Here is a 21,287-nt window from a genome sequence, read left to right on the forward strand (position 1 = left end):
AGACTGAGACCCAGATCACATAATGAAAAACCCAGTGCTTTTTATGTTATTTCACATTACTGTCCCAGTGTCTTTTTTACCTCCTGGCACGTAGTTGGATGTTCCAGTAGATGTTTAATTCACAATACTAAGAGGTGGGTCTTCTCATCAACAGTGGATAGGGAGTCCCTTGTCCCTGGGGTATATGAATAATATTGTGTTTCTGCTTTATTCTGGGTTAAGAGCAGTATTGTGAGTTAGTGCAGGAATTTTGCTTTACTGCCACTTATGTTTTTATAAGATAATGTGACTCAAGGGACTTACAGTGGTTACAAATGTAACCAAGATGTCCTTGACTTCTCCTGGGGTAAGTATACATGTGTCACATTTACAGTAAGATCACAAATTTCAGTGCGCTTTGAGTGTCTCTCTTCCTGTCAGCAGGACGTTTAGTCTTTTCCTTATTTCCTTCTCTCCATGTATTCCCAAGAACCCCTGTTGTGCAAAGTGGGTGGGTCCCATTGTAGTCACCATCTGTCATGAGTCAAAGCAAATCCTACAGTTCTATGGGGTAGAAAGGCTTTATTAGGGAAACTTACAGCAAGGTTCAACAAAGTATGGGGTACATGACTTCTATGAAAGGTGGGCTGGGTGTAGGACACTGCGCTGGATTCATTGGGGGTGTATATTCCATGAGCAGGACCTACCTCCTTGTTGTTTGCTCGTCTTAGAGGCGAGCATGAGAGCAAACTCATCAAGGGGGAACACCAATGAACCAGGGCTCTCACGGTCAGTTGTCTGGGAAAGCAAATTGCTTTGCCTTTGGGGATCTTGGAGGAGCCCATAGTAACTTACAGCTAGGGTAGGAAGGCCAAGTTCCTCTCAGTGCTTCCTGCCAGGAGGAGGGGAGAGCTCCCAGTGCCTGCTGACGTGTTTCCCAGGCCAGTGCTGGTCAGTAGAAATATAATGTGAACCACATATATAATTTTGAGTGTTTTAGTAGCTACAGTAAAAAAAAAAAAAAAAAAGAAAAAGGAAGAAAGAAAGAGAGAAACAGGTTAAATGAGTTTTTAATAATATGTTTTCTTGGAATCACTCTATCCAAAATATTATCATTTCAACGTGTAATCAATATAAAAATTGTTGTTGAGAGATTTCACATTCTCTTTTTAAATAATAACTCTTTGGAATCAGGTGTATATTTTACATTTACAGAAATCTCTCAATTTGGGCGCAAAATTTTTTTTGGAAATACTTGGTCTGTGCTTAAATTTCGTAAAATTTATAGTTGAAAAGTGGATTTTCATGCCCAGGTTGTTCCAAGTATACTTCAAAGTTTTCCAATAACTGAATTGAGTATGAGATTTTAAATTTAACTTTAAAAAGTTAAATTAAAAAAATTGAAGTTTAAATTAGTTCTTGGGTTACCCGAGGCATATTTCTGCAGCTGGATAGTCCTTCGTGACTAGCAGCTACTGAATTGGACAGAGTGAGCTCCTCGGGTCATTTCCGGGCAATCACAGGTATGTGTAAAGCTGATGTTACCTGGGACCCACACGGCCTTAGAAACAGTAACACAAGGATAAAACACAGAGAGGCAGAATACCATGCTTCAACTCTGGGTTTGAACTCTGGCTATGCTACTCTCTAGCTACTTTACCTTCTGGGCCTCAGGTTACTCATCTGTAAAAGGGGATATAATATTTTCCTTCTCAGCTTTGTAATGAGGACTAAATAGGATAATGTCTGGTTTATAGTGAGTTGTCAATAAAGGTAAGGTGTTATTGTTTCAGACTTTAAAAATCATTTCATATTTCATTATCTTATTTGCTCCTTACTGAGACCTCATTAGGTAGGGAAAGAATTATCCAATTTTACAAAAGAGGTAGAACTTGAACTCAGCCCTTCAAACTCTAAGTTCATTTTGCTTTCCACGTTACGATTACCATCATCATGAGCTAACTCGAATTCAGTGGTACCTGTGAGAGGGACTGTTCTTAGGGTTTTACATTTAATAGCTGTGCTACACCAATTTTCCCCTCCCGGTTTTAAGGAAGCAGGGCCTGACATAGCAATTCATAACTGTAAACCTGTTGTACAAGGCTCAGAGAAAAGGCTGACTTGCTGTCAGTACTAGGGTTTCGGTCTTCTCATTTCTCACTAAGTATTTGCCTTTTCCTAAACATTTATTTAGAAAGAAAGTTAAAGTCTGGATTATTAATGCATGTTAGTTCTGCACATTGCCCTGGATCGATAGAAGATCACAACAAAAGAGCATACCCAATATTTAGTTTTCAAGTTTCCATACATTTATTAGAGAATGTACATGGAAAGTGATTTTGAACTCCAGTGACCTCATACAGACTGTTTCAGGCTTCTTTTCATTAAGGCACAAGCAGAATATGCTTACATTGATAACTTTTGGGATATTCTTTGGGTCTGTTTTCTGATTTTTCCTCCCTTTGATGGCTTGTCAAAAATAGGTGCCTACCCCCAGGTGTCATTCCATTCCATGCTGATAATCTGCTACTTGTCAAGATTGCACAATAGTCCTTTGTATCCATGTCCTGGGAGCCCTGGGAACTGCTGAGTGGATCAGGCAACTTGTGAAATATCTGATTGAACTTGGACTCCATCACGCTATCTCAATGAATCAAGCCACTGTAAATCAAAGCTTTGCTCTGGTGGTGGTCTCTCAACTTTCAATACATTTTGATTTAAAGGACTTTGGTGTGTGGTCATATTTTATAAGATGATACCCTGTGAGTACAGGGAAAGTATGAAACAAAACAATCAGAGGGGAAAGCTATGAGGAACAAAAAAAGCAAGGGCGATAGGAAGAACCCATATGTGGTATCAAGTTGCTATTTGTAAAGGCAAGTAAAACACCATAATTGGTGCTCTGTGTAGCAGTCACTTGCATAACCTTTTGGACTGTGTGTCCCAGGGATGTTTGGTGGAGGTAGTCATAAAAAGTTTTATGCCACAAATAATTCTGTCCATAAAATGCTTCTACTAGCCTTTGTCTATGCAACAACAATTATGTGATGCAAATATCAGAATATATATGTATACACTCACACACATGTGTGTGTATGTGTGTGTGTGTATTCTTGTAAATAGGCAAAGAAAAACTGATGTAAATTGGTCTTTCTCTACAGAGTGATACTAAATAATAAAAATATTTTAAAGGATATTTATTCTTATTATCAAAGAACATATACTTATTGCATAATATTAAGGAAAAGATAATAAAATCACCCATAACTGCCTCCACTAAAGATAACCATTTTTAATATCTTATTGTATTTCCTTCCATTCTTTTATATGCATATATTTTATAACCTAGTTATAATTGTGCTGTATATAGTTTTATATCTTACTTTTTTGTTTCAGTATCATAAAAATTTTATGTTATTAGGTTAAACATTAGTTAGACTGTCATAAATCATTTAGTCTATTATGTAAGTTAGGAAATTTTGGTTGAGTTCATTTTATTTTTCTGTTTGAAATAACCCTATGATCAATACCTTTTAACTTTTATCTTTTCACACATATTTGATTATTCCTGCAGCATAGTTTACTAAAAGTGGTATTATTGGGGCAAAAGATATAAACATCTTTAGGGTTCATGAAACATACTGACAAACTGCTTTCTAGACAGGTTTTTGATTTATAAAGTTTTCTGTTCCATCAGAAGCATATAGAAGTGCCTGGCGAGACAGATATTTTTTTAAACAAACATACTGGCATGTAGATACCAGTGTACACGGGTTTCTTTTCAGAGGAGTCACCTTGGAAAGCTGTACCTACTTCAGTGCAGTTGCCTTTGTGTGTGCTGTTACTTCACAGATACACATGATCTTGGACACAGAATAGCATCATTCAGTTGCCCATTGACTTTATTCACCAATTTGAGTTCTGAGTAATTTTTGGCTATTTACGAAAATTGCATCATCTCTTCTCAAAGAATAAAGATGTCACCTTTGGAGATGCACGAAAGTATGAATTACTGGCTCTGAGGTAGTAGCTTGCCTTTGCTACTTGCCTTTTCTTCTTCAAGGACCTAGCCCCTGCTGACTGCTGCTGTGACTATCAAAGAAATGCCATAGAAAGGCCAGCAGTGAAAAAGAGGACAGGGACAGTGTGGTTGGTGTGTGCCAGTCAAAGCCTCTTCCCCAGCAGTTTCTAAGTAACTGTGGCCACTTGGTTAATTTGATGCAGAGGACAAATTGAGACCAGCAAATGGGGATTAGCATAGTATTCATGATAAGGTAATTTAATTAAATGAAACTATTTGGTTTTTCTCTGAAATGTGTTAAATGGATTTTACTTGGGGAGAGAGAAAGAGAGGGAGAGAGAGAAAAAGTGCTATAAGGGGCAGAGAGAAAGCAATGAGGCAAAGGGATTCGATGTGAAGGGTATATCCGTTATATTGTAGTATTCTTTCCACTTTTCCATAGATTTGAAAAGTTTGAAACTGAAAAACTGAGAAAAACAAACATCTGTAGGGGAGGAAAAATAATTTTCCTTCTACCCTTATAGGTTCTTGGCTGAGGTATCCCTGTAATAATAATAATAAAAAAAACCCAGATTAACAGGAGAAAAATTTAATTATTGAATTTTGCCATGTATAATGCACACTTTTTGCCCAAATTTGTGAGGGAAAAATAAGGATGCTCATTATACAGGGATAGTACTAATTCCGTATCTATATAAATGTTTTAAATTCTTTTTTTATACTTATGAATTAAAAGTGTAACTCTAGAAATCAATAATGATATCTGTATGCAAAATAATACCCTGGAAAAATATGATAATCAGTTTTGTTGAACTTTTGATGAACTTGCAACGACGAAGAGTTCTTGGCCTTCTATGATGCATAAATATCATAAATTTGTTGCCAGTACATAAAATTTCTTGTACCTCGTATCTGTTCTTGTGTTTTGTAATTATTTGTTACATAAAATTTCTTGTACCATAAGATCTTAAAAATAAATGATAAAATTCCTTTATAATACAAAAAACAAGTACCTAAATGTAAACAAATAAAATTTTGAATTAAAAAATTAAAACAAAAGATTTTTTCCCTGAAAGTTTGGTCCAAAAATATGGGTGTGCATTTTACATGCGAGTGCATTATATACGGCAAAATACAGTATGTATGTACTTATGAGAGCCCAACAAATATATGAGACTGAGAAATGTGACCAGACCTGGAAGCTTTTTTACCTTAAAGACAAAGAAACAATAAGTCTGCATAGAATTGACAAGGCAGAGGGGTTTGGGTGCGGGGTAGTAGATGGTGAAGGGTTAAGAAGGTTTGTTTATACAGCTTTCTCAGCCCTAAATTCTCTGTCTCTGGTGATAAAAATGTCTTCTATCCTCCTGGTACAGGGAGGGTATGTTTCACATGGGAGATTTATTTCCTGCTCTCAGAGGGATGAAGGAAGATCTGAGTGTCCTTCTTGCACTGGCTGTTTCTCAAGTAACTTTAATTCAAAATAATCAATATGCCAACGTGGCATATTTTAGGGTGACAGATTCTGAACCCCTACACATACAAACTCATAGCACCAAAATGCCCTGAAGAATGATCAAGGAATTGTTGAGAATGATCAAGTGCCTGGCATTAAGGCAGATATTGATCAGCACACATATGATTTTCACGTGGCCATGGGTGGCCTCCTTTGGGATTCCTCCTTTGGGGGTGGGACTTCTGAACTGGAACTATTTCTTACGGAAGAATATCCAGTGGCAGTTCCTCAAGATACATTTTATGGACAGCATTTATCACTTTAATGTAGACAAGTTGGGAAGAATCTGTTTGTATATTTTGAAAGATGCACTAGAGATCAACAGAGCTCGGCTCCCCATCCAGATGCATCAGCAAATGATCCAAGAACGCAGAAGTAGTGGAAGACAAAGGAAGCTGAAATTATAGAAGCATTTAGGGCATGGACTAGCTATATAATTAATCATATTGAAATTGGTCTGCTTATAAAATGTGTATCTTTTCAGCCAATATGTCTTTCTTTTGTTTCAATTAATGTCTTCAAAATATTACAGGATAAAATTCCACATATCTTCAAGAAATGGCTGAAAAAGAGCACATGTCCTATTATCACTGAACTTTAATTTTTTTTTTTTTTGGTGCATAAATCTTTGCAGAAATGATCATATTAGGAGATAATCATTTGGGTCAAAACCTAACAGTGGATACATCATCAGTCTCTGTGTCAGGTTAATTTTGAGCTGACAGAAAAATATTTTGCAATACAGTAAAGAAGCAATTCTCAAATTTTAATGTGCATAAAACTCATCCAGTGATCTCATTAAAATGCAGATTTTGATTCAGTAGATCTGGGGAGGAGCTTAAAATCCTGCATTTCTCACAGATTTCCGGGTGATGCTTATATTGTTCATCCATGGACCATATTTCAAATAGCAAGCAGAGGAAAGAATGAGTCTTGGAGTCATGTAAGGTCTTAACCCTCTTTCTCCAATTGTAATAATGGAGAAAATGTATACACGAAGAAATTGTGAAGCTGAAATAAGATAACCACTCTGAAATTATTTTTGTAAACTTTGCTTTCTCTAGTATTGATTTATTTTATTATTATTATTTTTTATTACTAATATCATATTGCTTTACATGTCCTTCTTGGAAGACAAGTTAAAAACAAGGGATGGGAGTCCAGGTGCAGTAAATTGTGTTGCATTATTGCTCTTCCAGGCTCTTGATGGCAGTGTGGAAACCATGAGCAAAATTAGTTCCTATGGACATTGCTATTGCATCTATTAAGAATTCTTAAGATTTGATACCTTGTTGAAGGGCTATGAATGTCAATTTTTTTTCTGCAAAAATGTTTCAGATTTTGGATCTGAATTCAAAACTTTTGAAAGTTTTGGATTCCTATTTTACATCATCCTTCCTAAAACCAAACTAAAACAGCTCTTTTCCCTACCCAAGCCCCAGCCAAAATAACCAATGGATACTTTGTATTGGATTTGGGGGAAATGATCAAAGAGTGAAGCCATAATTTAAAAATTGTAATTATATCATTTTCAAATATAACATTTAGGTACCGTGGAATGAGAGAAACCTAATTTTCAAAGAAAAAAGGTAAGGCAATTGAACAGCTATTGAATATCAACAGGATTTCAGAAAAGAGCTGCGTAAACAAACAAGCAGTGCTAAGATTCCAATACAATTAAAAAACCCCAAAATTGTTACAGAACGTAGAAATCCATTCGGAAAATAAAATTTGAACACTAAAATTAAAATTCAAAGCTGATAAGCTTCATTTCCTAGAGATATTATGAAGATTTTTTTTTTTTTAATAATGGGAAATATTCCTGGACAATGGTCAGAAGTGATAACAACATCAGTGGTCAGATGACTAGATTTAAGAGCCCATAGAATGAAATTATGAGAACAGAACTGAGATGTGGTGCCAGTGTGAGGTTAGAAGCAAAAAGGAGTTTTTTAAACTCTACAGTCTTTAACTGACTCCAATCGTATTAATAACTTACCTGAGGGAAGTTGATGGCAATGGTGGTGTTCTCTGGGTGGCGCTGGATAGAAAAGAGGGGCTATTTGATTAAAAGAGGGGAGGTGAAGTAAATTGTCCCCAGGGAAACCAAGATCCTATTTTATTTCAGGATTTAAACATATTTATATCTTGAATAATTATGACTATACAAACCTAACATACATTTAAAGCTAAATTATTAACTGATTCCTTTACAATCTCATTGCATAACGAATCATTTAGCACTAAGTGTTTTATTTCTCTTTCCCTTTTCATGTTGTTTATTATCAGTGTACTCTGAGATCCTATTAATTTTTCCACCACTTTTAAAAATTATGGTTTCTTGTCTGTTTTCCTGTGTATCTGACTTCCTCCTCCATAACCTGTCTTCAAACCCCTTTGTTGGTGTCAGCTGAGGTCGTGAGTGATGGCTATTGACTCACTATCTTGTCAAATATGTGCATTGTGTTGAATCATTGAAGGGGAGGGAATATAAAAGATCCAGAGGAAAGAATCAAGATTTTAAAGAGATAACTGATAGCATCAGCCATAACAAATATAACCATCTTTATAAGGATTGAGAAAGTCTATTATCAGTTGTATGATTTTTAAAATTTGCATTTATATTGTTTGTCTATATCTGTATGTAGTACGTGGATAATTCTTAATAACTGCACATGAATATGCAACTATACTATAAGCATACTTGGGTAGTCCTGGCATTCCTTAGTCAATATTGAAGGAATAAGGCAGGTGAAAGAAGCAGCAATGGTTATTTTATAAATGATTTAAGTAAGATGAATTTGAACAAGAGTCGAATCAAATTTGCTGAGAACGTTTATTGCTGCCAGTTGAGATTCATGAATTATAGATCGTCTTTGCTAAAGATGAGCCAAGGGGAGTGCCACCTCATTCCCTTGGTGATAGGCCTTAGTTACTGAACTGCCACTGTTAGGCTGGCAGGATGTCATTGCCCCTTTCTCAGGAATGTCTTGTGGTAGCGCCTGCTCCCCAGTGACTAGCTTTGCTGCACAGTTTGAAGCCGCTTCCTTTTTGTTTTTTGCCTTCGAGCAGTTCTCAGTTTTTTAGTTTTTAAGAAACCATCCTCTAATTGGTATAGAAAGTCTTCAATTCGTCCAACCTAGAAGAAATAAACATAAAGAAGATTTGTTGTTTTTTCTTGGGTTTTGTGTACTTAGGAAAATGGTGATGTATTTAAAATTAAATGGCACATAGAGGTCCATGTTGGAACAGAACTGGCAGAGATGGACACGATTGCACATAAAGGCCTCCTTCTGTTTCCATTTTGAGTCTCCCTGTTTTAGAAACGAAGCAGGCATGAGGGAGTTTTCTTTACCACTCAGTCCTACCTACTGGGTATGGGAATCACTTGCTGTCTTTAATGGTCAGGAAATCTAGGGATTTCAAAAAGAAATGAATGGTGAAACATTAATCTATTATCAAAAAGAATGAAAACAAACAAATCTACCTCCTTCAAGCCAGAGATTCTAGCATTTGTATGGCCCTGGAAAACTTGGAAGAAAAATGAATATTCCACGTTGTCTTAGCAAGAAACATTTCCCTATTAAATCAAAAGCAAATTTTGAAAAAATACATTTTCATAAAAAATGCCACACCTCAGGGAATAAGGTAAACTAATGACAGACAAATCAATAATTCTTAAAAATAAAGTATTAGTCTTTCTCTGAAAAAACTTCTAATTATTCATGAATGTTGGTTGAATGTATTATACAATTTGTCAGAAAGAATTATAGAATAAAACAGTTTACATGTATGCTGAGTTGGGCCCTCATGAAAATCTGTAGATATAACAATTCATACTTAACTCGGATATAGTTAAATTTCTCCAAAATCACATTGCTGTTTATGATGTCTGATCATTGCAGCAATCATCAAAATATTTTGACAGAATATTTTCAGGTCTTGTCAAGAAGTCAATGCATCATTGTATGTATTCCATATATTTATATTATCTAACTTACACCAAAATCATAAGTAAAAAATTAACAGAGCACAATCAAAACAAACATAATAGATGGCACTTTACCATTGCTTCAACTGTTGAATTGATGGCTCACTCATGTTATCCGCACTGAAAATGTATTATTTAAATCAAAGCTCTTTACAATTAGAATGTTTGCAATCAGCCCAAACACAATTTAAAATTACAATCCTAATGCACCAAAAATGCTTCTTTCAGTAATACAAAATAATAATTATTGTGAAATATTCATTAGGTGGCTGCTGTCTTTTTTTAAAATTGTGTTTATTAATAGTAGTGTTGACTAACTGGGTTGCCTTTTATTCCAAACACTAGGGACAAAGGAGAAACACAAAACGTGTTCTTGGAATTGAGAGGACTAATGAATTAAGCTGGGGGGTCTTGAGTACAAATGACAAGTATGTCTCACCTGGCCTGTATTTACTTCCTACCTGGCCTGCTGACATGCTGAATTTTCAATCCATTCTCCTAATGGTACTGGACCGATGTTTTAAAAATTGTAATCCCGATCACATTTTCCCCTTACTTAAAATACTTAAGTAGCTTCCCAAGCCCTTACCATGGCCTGCACAGCTCTGGGTGATCTGGTTCACTTGTCTCTAATTCTGTTTCTATCATTCCATCTGCCTCAGCTGTGTGATACATCGTTCAGATATGTAAGCACAGTGTGCAGTGTTCTCTGCACCCTTGATCTTCCTAATGCTATGCCTTCTGATGGAATACTCCCATCAGAACCCTGACACATCTTCTGGATTTCAGGTTTGACATGTGTGCCTCAGGAAAGTCCTTGACAGCCCAGACCAGATTGGGTCTCTCAGTAACATATTCTCAAAGCAGCCCATGCATCTCTTTGCATATTGTACTTTTTACTTAATTGTTTATAATGATTTGTATCATATCTGTCTTCCCATCTGGGCTGTAAGCTCCATAAGGCAGGAACTAGGTCCGTGTTGTCCACTATTCCCGCGCCTAGGATATGGTAGACCCGCATAATTCTCCTCTCTGATAATAGAGCTGCAGACACTCAGAAACCAATGTGTTTTTCTGTACTCAGAGTGATGCCTGGTGTGGAGCATAGCAAAAGGCTTCCTTTTCTTTTACAAATGAAATAATTACTACTTTCATATGCCACCATTCTATTAGCATTGTTTAGCGTTGTCACTCTTGAGGCAAGGTAATAACAAGGTGTGGTCTCCATGCTTGAAACAGCCAAAGGTAGACAGGGTACTGGATAAGGAGCCAGAGATGTTGAGTTCTGCTCCTGGCCTAGCTTATAACCCTGGCCTGTGACCCCAGAGAAGTAACTTGGACTTTCTGAGCTTCAGCTTTCACCACCCTTTGGTGAGGAAAGGGTTGGCCTGGATAATTTCCAGGGATACACCGAGCCAAAAAATTCCATGACTTGTACTCACATTCAATCGGTTAGTCCAGTCTTAAGATGAGCCCTCACATCTTTTCAAATCAGAGGTTATTCTCTTAGAGTACACCATTAGATGAATGACCCACTATGCAGTAAAGTAAGTCAATTTTAGCTTCTGTACTTACTGAAGTGTAGGAGAGCTGCAATGTGTTTTTAGTAAAGCTCATTCTTTCTTTTCTTTTTTTTTTTAAGTCAAGGAAAGAAAAATGCTGGTTGAAGAGAAAATGGATTCATATAACTAAGATGAACAGATTGCAAATGATATAAATTTCTATAAAGCCCTTAGGGAAATAAAACACAAAGAAATATGTAAGCATGTAAGGAAGGAAATGAGTCAGTTTTTTGGAGCAGAGGCCTTATTAGACTTCCTTTTTGGTACAGAATCTACTCGCTTAACTATATCAGATAGTCTACTCGGTCATTCTGGGTCTACTTTTCCCATTTGGAAAATGGGCAGATACCATTTTCTTGTGTATGTATATGCCAATGCTGACTTGGCATTACAGAGATATGGACAGCTGACCACAGGATCTTGCAGAAAACTTTCGGGTGTCAGATAATCAAGGGGAACTGAAGATCTGAGAAGGAGGGCAGATTCTCACCCACCATATGGCTATCAGTCATAATCCACATCAAAGAGTAAGGAAATTGTTATCAACTAGTTTCTCAGGACATTTCAGTTCTTAATACACAAAAGTCTCTCAGTCATGATTTACTATAGATTCAAAAAGTCCAGAATAAAGATGATTATAAAACCATAAAAGAGAAGATAGCCTGAGGATATAGGAGATCTCAAAACTGAAATTCTAACAGTACAAAAACAAATAATACGAATTAGGAAGAAATGTGGAGGTAACTAAATAGACCAATATATATTACAGGAAAAGTTCTAGTCAGCTCCAATTTCAAAGGAAGTACATTCATCATTTCATGCAAATATTTATTGAACATCTATGTTTTTGGCACTGTACTAAGGTGGAAAGCAAAAATATCAAGACGTTTGTTTATGAAGAAGTCATATTTGTGTAGGAGAGGCAGTTAATGACAAATTATTATAGTAAAGCATGCTGTTTATATAATAATTATGTTCTGTTAACAAAAAGTTCTGTTAACAAAAATGTCAGACCTGTGAATTCTATCTGAAGAAATGCGGAGGTGCACCAAAGGTGATAGGAACTGGGTTTTAACCAGGACAAGAGACACATTCCAGACAGAGAAAATGGCATCCATTAAAGCAAGGTTGTGAGAAAACCTGGGCTACTTGATAGGGATGAGTTGCTGATAGCATAGACATAAGCTTGAGGGCACTGAAACATAGAGACATAGACAGCAGGAAATACAGATTGGGGTCAGCTCATAAAAAGTTGAAAAATACTTAGCTATGTGGCTAGAAAAATCTGATGTCATTATGTGGAGTGGAATGCAGTAAGGGAGACTAAAAGCAGGTGGATCAATTAGGGGGCTAGTGCAATAGGACATGAAAATTACGATGAGGGTCTGAATGAAGGATTTAAGAGACATTAAAGGAAGTAAGAGCTATAGACTTGATGAAGCATTCTGTGTTGGGATAGGAAAGCAGGCAGAATTAGGAATGACTGTGAAGTTTCTAACTTGAAATACTGATCATATCATAACAAGTAAGGAGTACAGGTAGATGAACAGTTTTAGGGAAAAAGAATGAGTTTAATTAGTGACAAACACAAGAGATGGAAAAAAGGCCACAATCAGATATGTATTAAAAAAAATGTACTTGTAATAATAGCCTAGCACTAGGCTAAAAGTCAGAACAATGCAAAACTCCAAATTGAAAAGAAAAAAAAAAGCAACCCACTGTTTTATAGTCTACCATGTGAGAAGCATTCTAGAAGTTAAAAAGTACTAAGAAAAATAAACAAAAAAAGGATGCTTTTCGTTATTCAGAAGAAAAAGGTGGTCATGGCAGAGATATGGCTTACTGTTGAAGTCACATGTGTCTGGGTTGCAATCACAGCTCCAGCATTTTCTTGGTGAATGACTTTGGGCAACCTTATTTAACTTATTGAAATCTAAGTTTCCTCATCTATCAATTGCTTCACTGGGTCCTAGTAAGATTACATTAAACAATTTATTTGCATAGGTGTGATGTATTTGCATAGGTGTGAATTGCTAATATTTAGCAATAGTGTTAATACTTGAATCTGGAAGCGTACACCCCATAAATAGGTAAAATATAAATAAATGGAAAAAATACATACAAAAGTGAAATAAACTAAAAAGCTGAACAATTTTATCTAACGGTCACTGTGTTTTTGGCTTCTGTGTAAGGTATGCTGCCTCACTAACTGTGCTAAGTAGGTATTTGACACACGTTCAAGTCTTGTGATTAGGTCTCAAAATTCCACTACATAAAAGGCAGAATTAGAAGGGGGCAGAAAAGGGAAGGGAGAAAGGTGAGTTTCTGATAGTATATACCGTGTTTCCCCGAAAATAAGACGGGGTCTTATATTAAGTTTCGCTCCAAAAGATGCATTAGGCTTATGTTCAGGGGATGTCCTCCTGAAAAATCATGCTAGGACTTGTTTTCCGGTTAGGTGTTATTTTTGGAAAAACACAATATTAGTTACAAGTTCAATATAAATCAACAGTATTATTACACAAAGCTGATCTGAGTACAGTCTACAATGTTTAAAATACGTCTCTCTCAAAAGAAGCAATGGTTTTCTCTCCTCTGCTGAGTTCTAGATATGTTCAGGGTCTCCACTCCAAACATTATTAAGAAAAGTTGAAGGATACAGAGGTGTTTAATATGGAGAAGAGAAAACACAGCAGGAATCTATGGTACCCTTAGATATATCAAGATTGTTATGTGGAAGAGGTGATGGATTTGTTTGTTAGCATACACACTGGAAAGAGAGTGCTATCTAGAATTAGAGGATGAGTTTGAGTTTCAGTTATGCTACTAGTCATGGGACTTAACTTCTGAATTTTAATTTTCTCATCTCTAGTATAAATAAAAATTAATAATAACAAACATGATCTACTTTACAGGGGTTTTGTGAGGATTTAATGGCTTGATGTTTGTGAAAAGCTCTTCATAAATGACTAATAGCAGTACATTTTGTAGTGCCTGGTGGTTTCATACTAGGTTCTCAATAAAACTTTGTTGAATCAATGAATAACTGAATAATTAGTCAAATGAGTAAAAAAGAAGATAATATATGAATATTAGGTATACCTTTTTCACAACTATATAAAAGTATAAGGGACTTCAGTATGAAGTATGGTGACCCCCCTCCCAGAGACTGGAAATCACACATTAGAGGATGTCTTTGGTGGGAGTGGAGTATTTGTGAGTCGTGTGAGCTGTGGGCTGGATTAAATAAACTTTAAAAATCCATTCCAACTTTAAAGTAGTAATTTTCTGATGTTTAGTTTGGCCTGCATTCATTCTACAGAGATGTGCTCAGTGGAAGGAGGATGCACTGCTCTTTGCCTTGTACCTCACGGAGAAGAAGCACTATGGGAATGAGGGGATCAAACACTTCTGTTGTAATTTTGTCTGTAATGAAAGATACTGAACTGGTTAATATAACCACCCATAGATATCAGGATTCTTGGGCCTCTGCTCTATCCCACTTATAAAATGATCATACCTATAAAACTTACAGATGTATAAGAATTTTATTTTGCATCCAAGGGGTCCTTACAATAGATTAGCTTAACATTCAGAAGGTCATTCGCAGCACATGTTGTTTCTTTCTCATCCTATAACTGCGTTAGATTATTTACTGGTACTAAAATATTTTTCAGTTAATGATTTTATATTTTTCAGCATATCAACACTTAGGATTTTCTACTGGATTCCAAGATAAAAATGCAATGATTTTACAGATTAAAATAATATTTTTCCAACCACTTCATAGTCACTTTTGGTATAGACATGCTAAAGGGTACTTGAATATTTTCTCTGATAATCTTTTACTGTAAAATGGGTTTCTGTCTTATATACCCAACATATTCTTATATGTAGGTGGAAAGTATGGGGGTGGCTTGGGGTCAGGTGAGAGCTTTCTTGTGGGGGAGGATTTCTATTGACTCTCCACAACTTTGTGGTGCTGACTGTAGCTTCATTTGTACATAGATCGAACCTACTTTCATTTGGTAATTGCAGGCCTATGAGCCAGGGGTGAAAGCAACATGACCCCCTTTCATTTATTGTGCGAAGACTGGTCAAGGGCACTGCTGAGCAAGAAACTGAATTTCAGGGCAACAGAGAGTTAGGAAGCTATGGGGCAAGCTAACAAAAGAAATAGCAAGAAACTCAACATGAGCAAAGCTGGTGAGAGGTGATAACAGAAAGGGACAATACAGTAGTGACCTAATAGAGCTTTGAAAGGAGCATAGTTCAGATGTGGCAGATGGGAAGGAGAGCCACTGTGAAGATGTGGTGACCTTCTTCCTTTTCAAGTTATTTAAAATCAAACATTACTGTGATGAGTTGAATTCTGTCTCTCCCAAATTCAGAGGTCGAAATCTTAACTCCCAGTATTTAAAAACGGGGTCTTTACAGAGGTCACCAAGTTAAAGTGAGGTCCTGAGGGTGGACCCTTATCCAAAATGGTGGTGTCCTTATGAGAAGGGGGAATCTGGACACACGAGGAGAATGCCATGTGGACATGGAAAGAGGGATCAGGGTGTTGCTCCTACAAACCAAGGTACAATAAAGATTGTCAGCAAACCACCAGAAGCTATGGGAGAGGCATGGGACTGATTCTTCCTCACGGCCCTCATAATGACATTTTGATCAGATTTCCAGCCTCCAGAACAGTACATTTATGTTGAAGCCACTCAGTTTGTGGTATGTTGTTACAGCAGCTCAAGCAAAATAATATCACTACTAAGCTATAAAATAAAAGGAAGTGCAATTAAGTTCTAATTTTCCCCTCAAACATGACTTGGCTACTTCCTAGAATTCCCTTTGCCCACTGCCTGATGCTCGCTACTTGCTTGGTGTGTCCTGCACAGGTAAGCATATACCTTGGGAACCAGGGTGGTTTCTTTCCAATATTGGCAGTGAGAAGAAGCTGATTTAAAACACAAAAGTATGGGTAGATTTTACACTGAAAAGCAAGGCACTGGGCTTGAATTGGGACTTCCTATTAGATTTCATCTAGTTTGGATCAAGGAGAGAGGATTAGGTATGTTTATAAAGCATTTGCGCATGTTCACGCCTTAGGAATTGGGTCCTCAAAGGATTTTTTTTTTTTTTTTAGTAAAGCTTTTGAAGGCGTCTTTGAAGAAGAAAAACGGTAGATGGAATAAGAATTGGATTCTCTAGGAATAAATATCAGGTTTACATGACTGTAGTGGTGGTTACAGAATGAGAATGTGGTTCCTCTGATTAGCAGCGGGGACCCAAATCCTCTTGGCAAAACAGACATTTCACTCCACCACAGTGGATTTGATACCATTCGTTTCTTTGCTCTGTTCCAGTTTAGTTTCCAGACCAAATGCTTTTAAATATTTATCATCCAAAATGGTTTGAATTTTAATTCTAATTAGAATTACAATTGTTTTCAAACAGGCTTGAAATTAATTTCTAAAGTAAGCTTACTTTCTGAAACGAAATTGTTTCTGCTATTCGTAATACCGTGTTTCCCCGAAAATAAGACCTAGTTGGACATTCACCTCTAATGTGTCTTTTGGAGCAAAAACTAACATAAGACCCAGTCTTGTTTTACTTTATAATATGATATGATATGATATGACATGATACGATATAATATAAAACCGGGTCTTATATTAATTTTTGCTCCAACAGACACATTAGAGCTGATTGTCTGGTAGGTCTTGTTTTCGGGGAAACAGGATATAGCAGTTTTCTTTAGATTTTGGCTAGCATTCAAAACATATAAGCTCCATATTTCTCCTTTTACATTTAGTGAATTTGGCATGTTATTCAGTGTTTTATTTATGAAAGAACAATGTAAACTCTGAGACACCTACTCTGAGATGTTAAAAAGTGTGCAAAAAAACTTCCTGCTAAACTTTATTTCTCTTAACTGCAAATGCCCATAATGATACCACTTTTTATTATCTTTAGTATAAAGAACATTACAAAACCTAGCTATCACTCTGTCTAGGAAACCAGGTATCATGGCTGTTTAAAAATTTATTTTTCAAGGCAAAAATTATTTGAAGGTTTGAATATATATTTTTTAACTTTTTATTTTGAGATTATTATAGGTTCTCAGGCATCAGTAAGTAGTACAGGAAGAACCTATGTACTCTTTATGCAGTTTGCCCAAGGGTAACAATTTGCAAAACTGTGGTAGAACACCACAGCTAGGATATTGACATAGATATACTCAAGATACAGAACAGGGCCGTTACCAGGAAGATCTCTCGTGTTGTCCTTTTATGGCAACGCCCATTTTCCTCCGGGCCCCACCCCCTTTGACTCCTGGCAACCAATAATCTGTCATCCATTTCTATATTTGTCATTTTCAGGTTATATAAATGAAATCATGTAGTATATAACTCCATGTTTCTCTGGAGATTTGGTCAGGTTGTTGCATGTTTCAATAGTTTGTTGCTTAGCAGTATTCCATGGTACGGATGTACCATAGTTTATTGACCTTTGAATGATATCTAGATTACTTCCAATTTTTGGCTATATGAATTAAGTTGCTATAAACATTTGTGTATAAGACTTCATTTCTCTGGGATAAATGCCTAGGAGTGTAAATGCTATGTCATATGGTAGGTGCATTGTATTTTTTTTTTTTTTTTTTTAGAAATTATTGTACTGTTTTCTACAGTGGCTGTACCATTTTCCATTCCTACCATCAATGTATGAGTGATCCAATTTCTCTGCATCTTCACCGGCATTTAGTGTTGCCACTATTTTTTATGCTAGACATTTTGATAGGTGTATAGTGTCTTACCTCATTGTCTTTTTAATTTGTATGATTTCTATTTCTTTCAATTCTGAGGTACGTTTTATGGCCTATTTTGGTGAATAGGCAATAATAATAGCAACAATGCATTTTATTTTATTATTATTATTTTTAGAGATTTTATTGGGGAAGGGGAACAGGACTTTATTGGGGAACAGTGTGTACTTCCAGGCCTTTTTTCCAAGTCAAGTTGTTGTCCTTTCAGTCTTAATTGTGGAGGGCACAGCTCAGCTCCAGGTCCAGTTGCCATTGCTAGTTGCAGGGGGCACAGCCCACCATCCCTTGTGGGAGTTGAACCAGCAACCTTGTGGTTGAGAGGATGCACTCCAACCAACTGAGCCATCTGGGAGCTCAGCGGCAGCTCAGCTCAAGGTGCCGTGTTCAATTTTAGTTGCAGTGGGCGCTGCCCACCATCCCTTGTGGGAGTCGAGGAATTGAACTGGCAACCTTGTGGTTGAGAGCCTGCGCTCCAACCAACTGAGCCATCTGGGAGGCAGCTCAGCTCAAGGTGCTGTGTTCAACCTTAGTTCAGGAGGCGGAGCCCATCATCCCTTGCAGGACTTGAGGAGTTGAACCAGCAACCTTGGTTGAGAGCCCACTGGCCCATGTGGGAATTGAACTGGCAGCCTTCGGAGTTAGGAGCATGGAGCTCTAACCACCTGAGCCACCGGGCCGGCCCATTTGATTTTATATATATGCTTATCTGTAAGTAAAACGAATGACAGCAATGATAGAAGGGGCTAGAAAAATGAATTAAGATTATTTTATTATTATAAGGGACTCACCCTACCTGTGTAGTGGTATAGTGTTATTTGAAAGTGGACTGGAATCAGTTGTAAGTGTATATTGCAAACTTTGGGGCAACCACTACAAAAAGTAAAAAAAAAAACTAAATAAAGTATAATTGATAATGCTAAGAAAGGAGAGAAAATGCAATCATATAAAATGCTTAGTTAAAACTACAAAAGGCAGAAAAAGAGTTGAAGTCTGTCTTTGTTAACGTATTAAGTAGAGCACAGGCTGCTTGAAGTTTATTACTGAGCTCCTGGAGGAAGCACCCGGCCTGCCTTTAGGGGCCACATAGGAGGTCAAGGCGGGTATGAGCTGAGAGACAGAACACGGGGCACAGGCCTTTATTAGGGTCCATGGGTATTGTTCAGATTAGGTCATTTCTATTGTATCTTTATTTCACTGATTCTTTCCTTTGAGCCCTTCATTTTGTTGTTGAGCCCCTCCAATGAATTTTTTATTTTAGTTATTGTATTTTTCAGTTTTAAAATTTTGACTTGTTTCTTCTTATAATGTCTATTCTTTACTGAGACTTTCTATTTCTTTGCTGAGAGTCTACTTTTTCATTTGCTTTAAGGTGTTTGTAAATTGTAGTTCTTCGTGAAAATATTTGTATGATGGCTGCTTGAAAATCTTTGGCAGACAATTCTAGTATCATTGACATCTCTCTGTTGGCCTGTATTGATTATGTTTCTTCGTTCAGTTTGATATCTTCCTGATTCTTGGCATAATGAGTGATCTTTGATTGAAATCTGGACATGTGGGGTCTATATGTTATGACACCTCTGACACCACCCAGTAAGTGCAAAGGGCAAAGGGGGCCTTACCACCCAGTGGGGTTGAAAGTCCAGGTTCCTTATTTGGTCTTCTCTGACACCACCTGTTAGAGTGGGAAGGTTGGGACACCTTGTTATAGCCTTCTGAGAGTAGAAGTATAATTCCTCACGTAACTTTTGCTGACCTGGGTGGGGGTTGGACCTCCATTTTTTTCTGTGGTGTATGGCTGGAGTAGAATGATTATTGTCTAAGAGTTTTCTGTCTTGCTAGGCTGCCCCTTTCCTTGTCCTTTCGCTAGAGAGAGCTGGCTTTTGGTGTGTGCGTGAGTGTGGGGGCTTTTATTTTCTGCACATATAAGTATTTCTCAGTTACCAGCTTATTCAGCAACAAGTGTGAGATGTACAAGACTAAGAAAAGTCCAGTGAACTCACCACTGTGTCATTCCTATGTCATGTCCCAAGGTTGTCTGCCTTTTGCATTCTCTGAAAGGTAGAATGAAAAAGGCAGACAACCTTGGGACATGTTTGTTTTACATATAATGTCCAGGGTTTTTAGTTGTACTTAATGGGAGGAATAGGAAAAGCAAATCTACTCTATATTCCTGGAAGTGGAAATACTCTATTAATGGCTTTGAAAAAAAATGATTTTTGAACCCTGTACCTCAGGAAGATGTACTTTCATTTCTAGAATTACCTTTCCCAACTGCTTCTAAATATCTTCAACAATATAATGAAGTGAATCATTGTGAAGCTGAAGGGGTCTTCTCTCCAACTAAGAGGTCTTGGGACCTTAAAAGCCTCTCAAATTCCTTTTAATTCAATAAGAGAGGGGCCTAACTGTATCTCTAGGGTAGGATCTCTCTAACATAGGTCCATATTCAGCTTTTCACCAGCCATCTCAGACTCCTCTCCACAGTCTTTTCTCCGGCAGAAAGCCATTTCAGCAGTATGCGTAAATTTTATACACACAGAGTTTTGATGATGATAAGAGATATGGGTGTGTTTGTGCTTGTGACACTTGTATGTGCTTTAGATTACAGTCTTGTCCCCTCTTCTACATGCACCATTCTAAGAAAATCATATTCAGAAGGACAAATGACCCATACCTTCCTTTAGGGCTGCATGTCAAGGCACTTTCATTTTTGCCCTTCTCCAAAAGATGCAAGGTACAATGAGTACATTCTAAATGACTGAATGAGCTACAAGTCAATTGCTCTGAACTCTGTATTAATCCCAATTTCAATATAGAATGGAAGATGTCCTATGGTTCATTTAGCTACCAAGTGGTATAAGCTGTTATTCTGTTATTCTCCAGAATTATAAAGGATTGCAAAACTTAATATAAAATATGTGCAATAAAATGCTGGGCCACCAACCAAAGAAGACACATTTTGATAATTTAAAGAGAGTAATTTTTAGAATGAACTGCAAACTTACTCTTCAGTTCAAAACACAATTGAGATATACGCTCTCCTTCCTCGCCCCAGAATATTTTGCTGAACTTCTGAAAGATGCATTTTGAAAAGCTTTTACAAAGATAAAAACACTATTAGGTTTTGAGTAACATGAGCATTTCCAATTTCTGTCCCCTTCCTCTGTTAGCTTATTAGCGAGACAGGCAGGAAGAGATCACGGGAAGTGAAGGAGGTTAATGTGATGTCCAGTCGCAGCCTCCAGGGCTCTGTGCTGTGAGGGTAAAGTTTGGAGGGATTGTGGCAATATGTGCTTCTGAAATTGTGTTTTCATTGAGGCCCTGATGCATTTCAGAACGCTAATTCAGATAACTCACCAGAGAGTGACACTAGTGTGGCAGTAAGTGTACTGTAA

General features: G+C 37.0%; 1 protein-coding gene and 1 pseudogene across 1 annotated transcript in view; one reads left to right on the top strand and one right to left on the bottom strand.

The window, feature by feature from the left end:
* The first annotated feature begins 5,422 nt into the window (after positions 1-5,422).
* On the top strand, positions 5,423-6,117 carry LOC141571538 (ubiquitin-conjugating enzyme E2 N-like; annotated as a pseudogene).
* Positions 6,118-8,532: 2,415 nt separating this feature from the next.
* The window catches only part of SPATA16 (spermatogenesis associated 16), a 209,288-nt gene continuing 196,533 nt past the window's right edge, over positions 8,533-21,287 (bottom strand). Inside the window, exon 11 of the mRNA XM_019734941.2 lies at positions 8,533-8,655. Within this exon, the coding sequence (XP_019590500.2) occupies positions 8,533-8,655 (123 nt within the window). The remainder of the gene's footprint in view (positions 8,656-21,287) is intronic.

This window comes from Rhinolophus sinicus, linkage group LG01 (genome assembly GCF_036562045.2).
Source record: "Rhinolophus sinicus isolate RSC01 linkage group LG01, ASM3656204v1, whole genome shotgun sequence".
Taxonomy (NCBI): domain Eukaryota; kingdom Metazoa; phylum Chordata; class Mammalia; order Chiroptera; family Rhinolophidae; genus Rhinolophus; species Rhinolophus sinicus.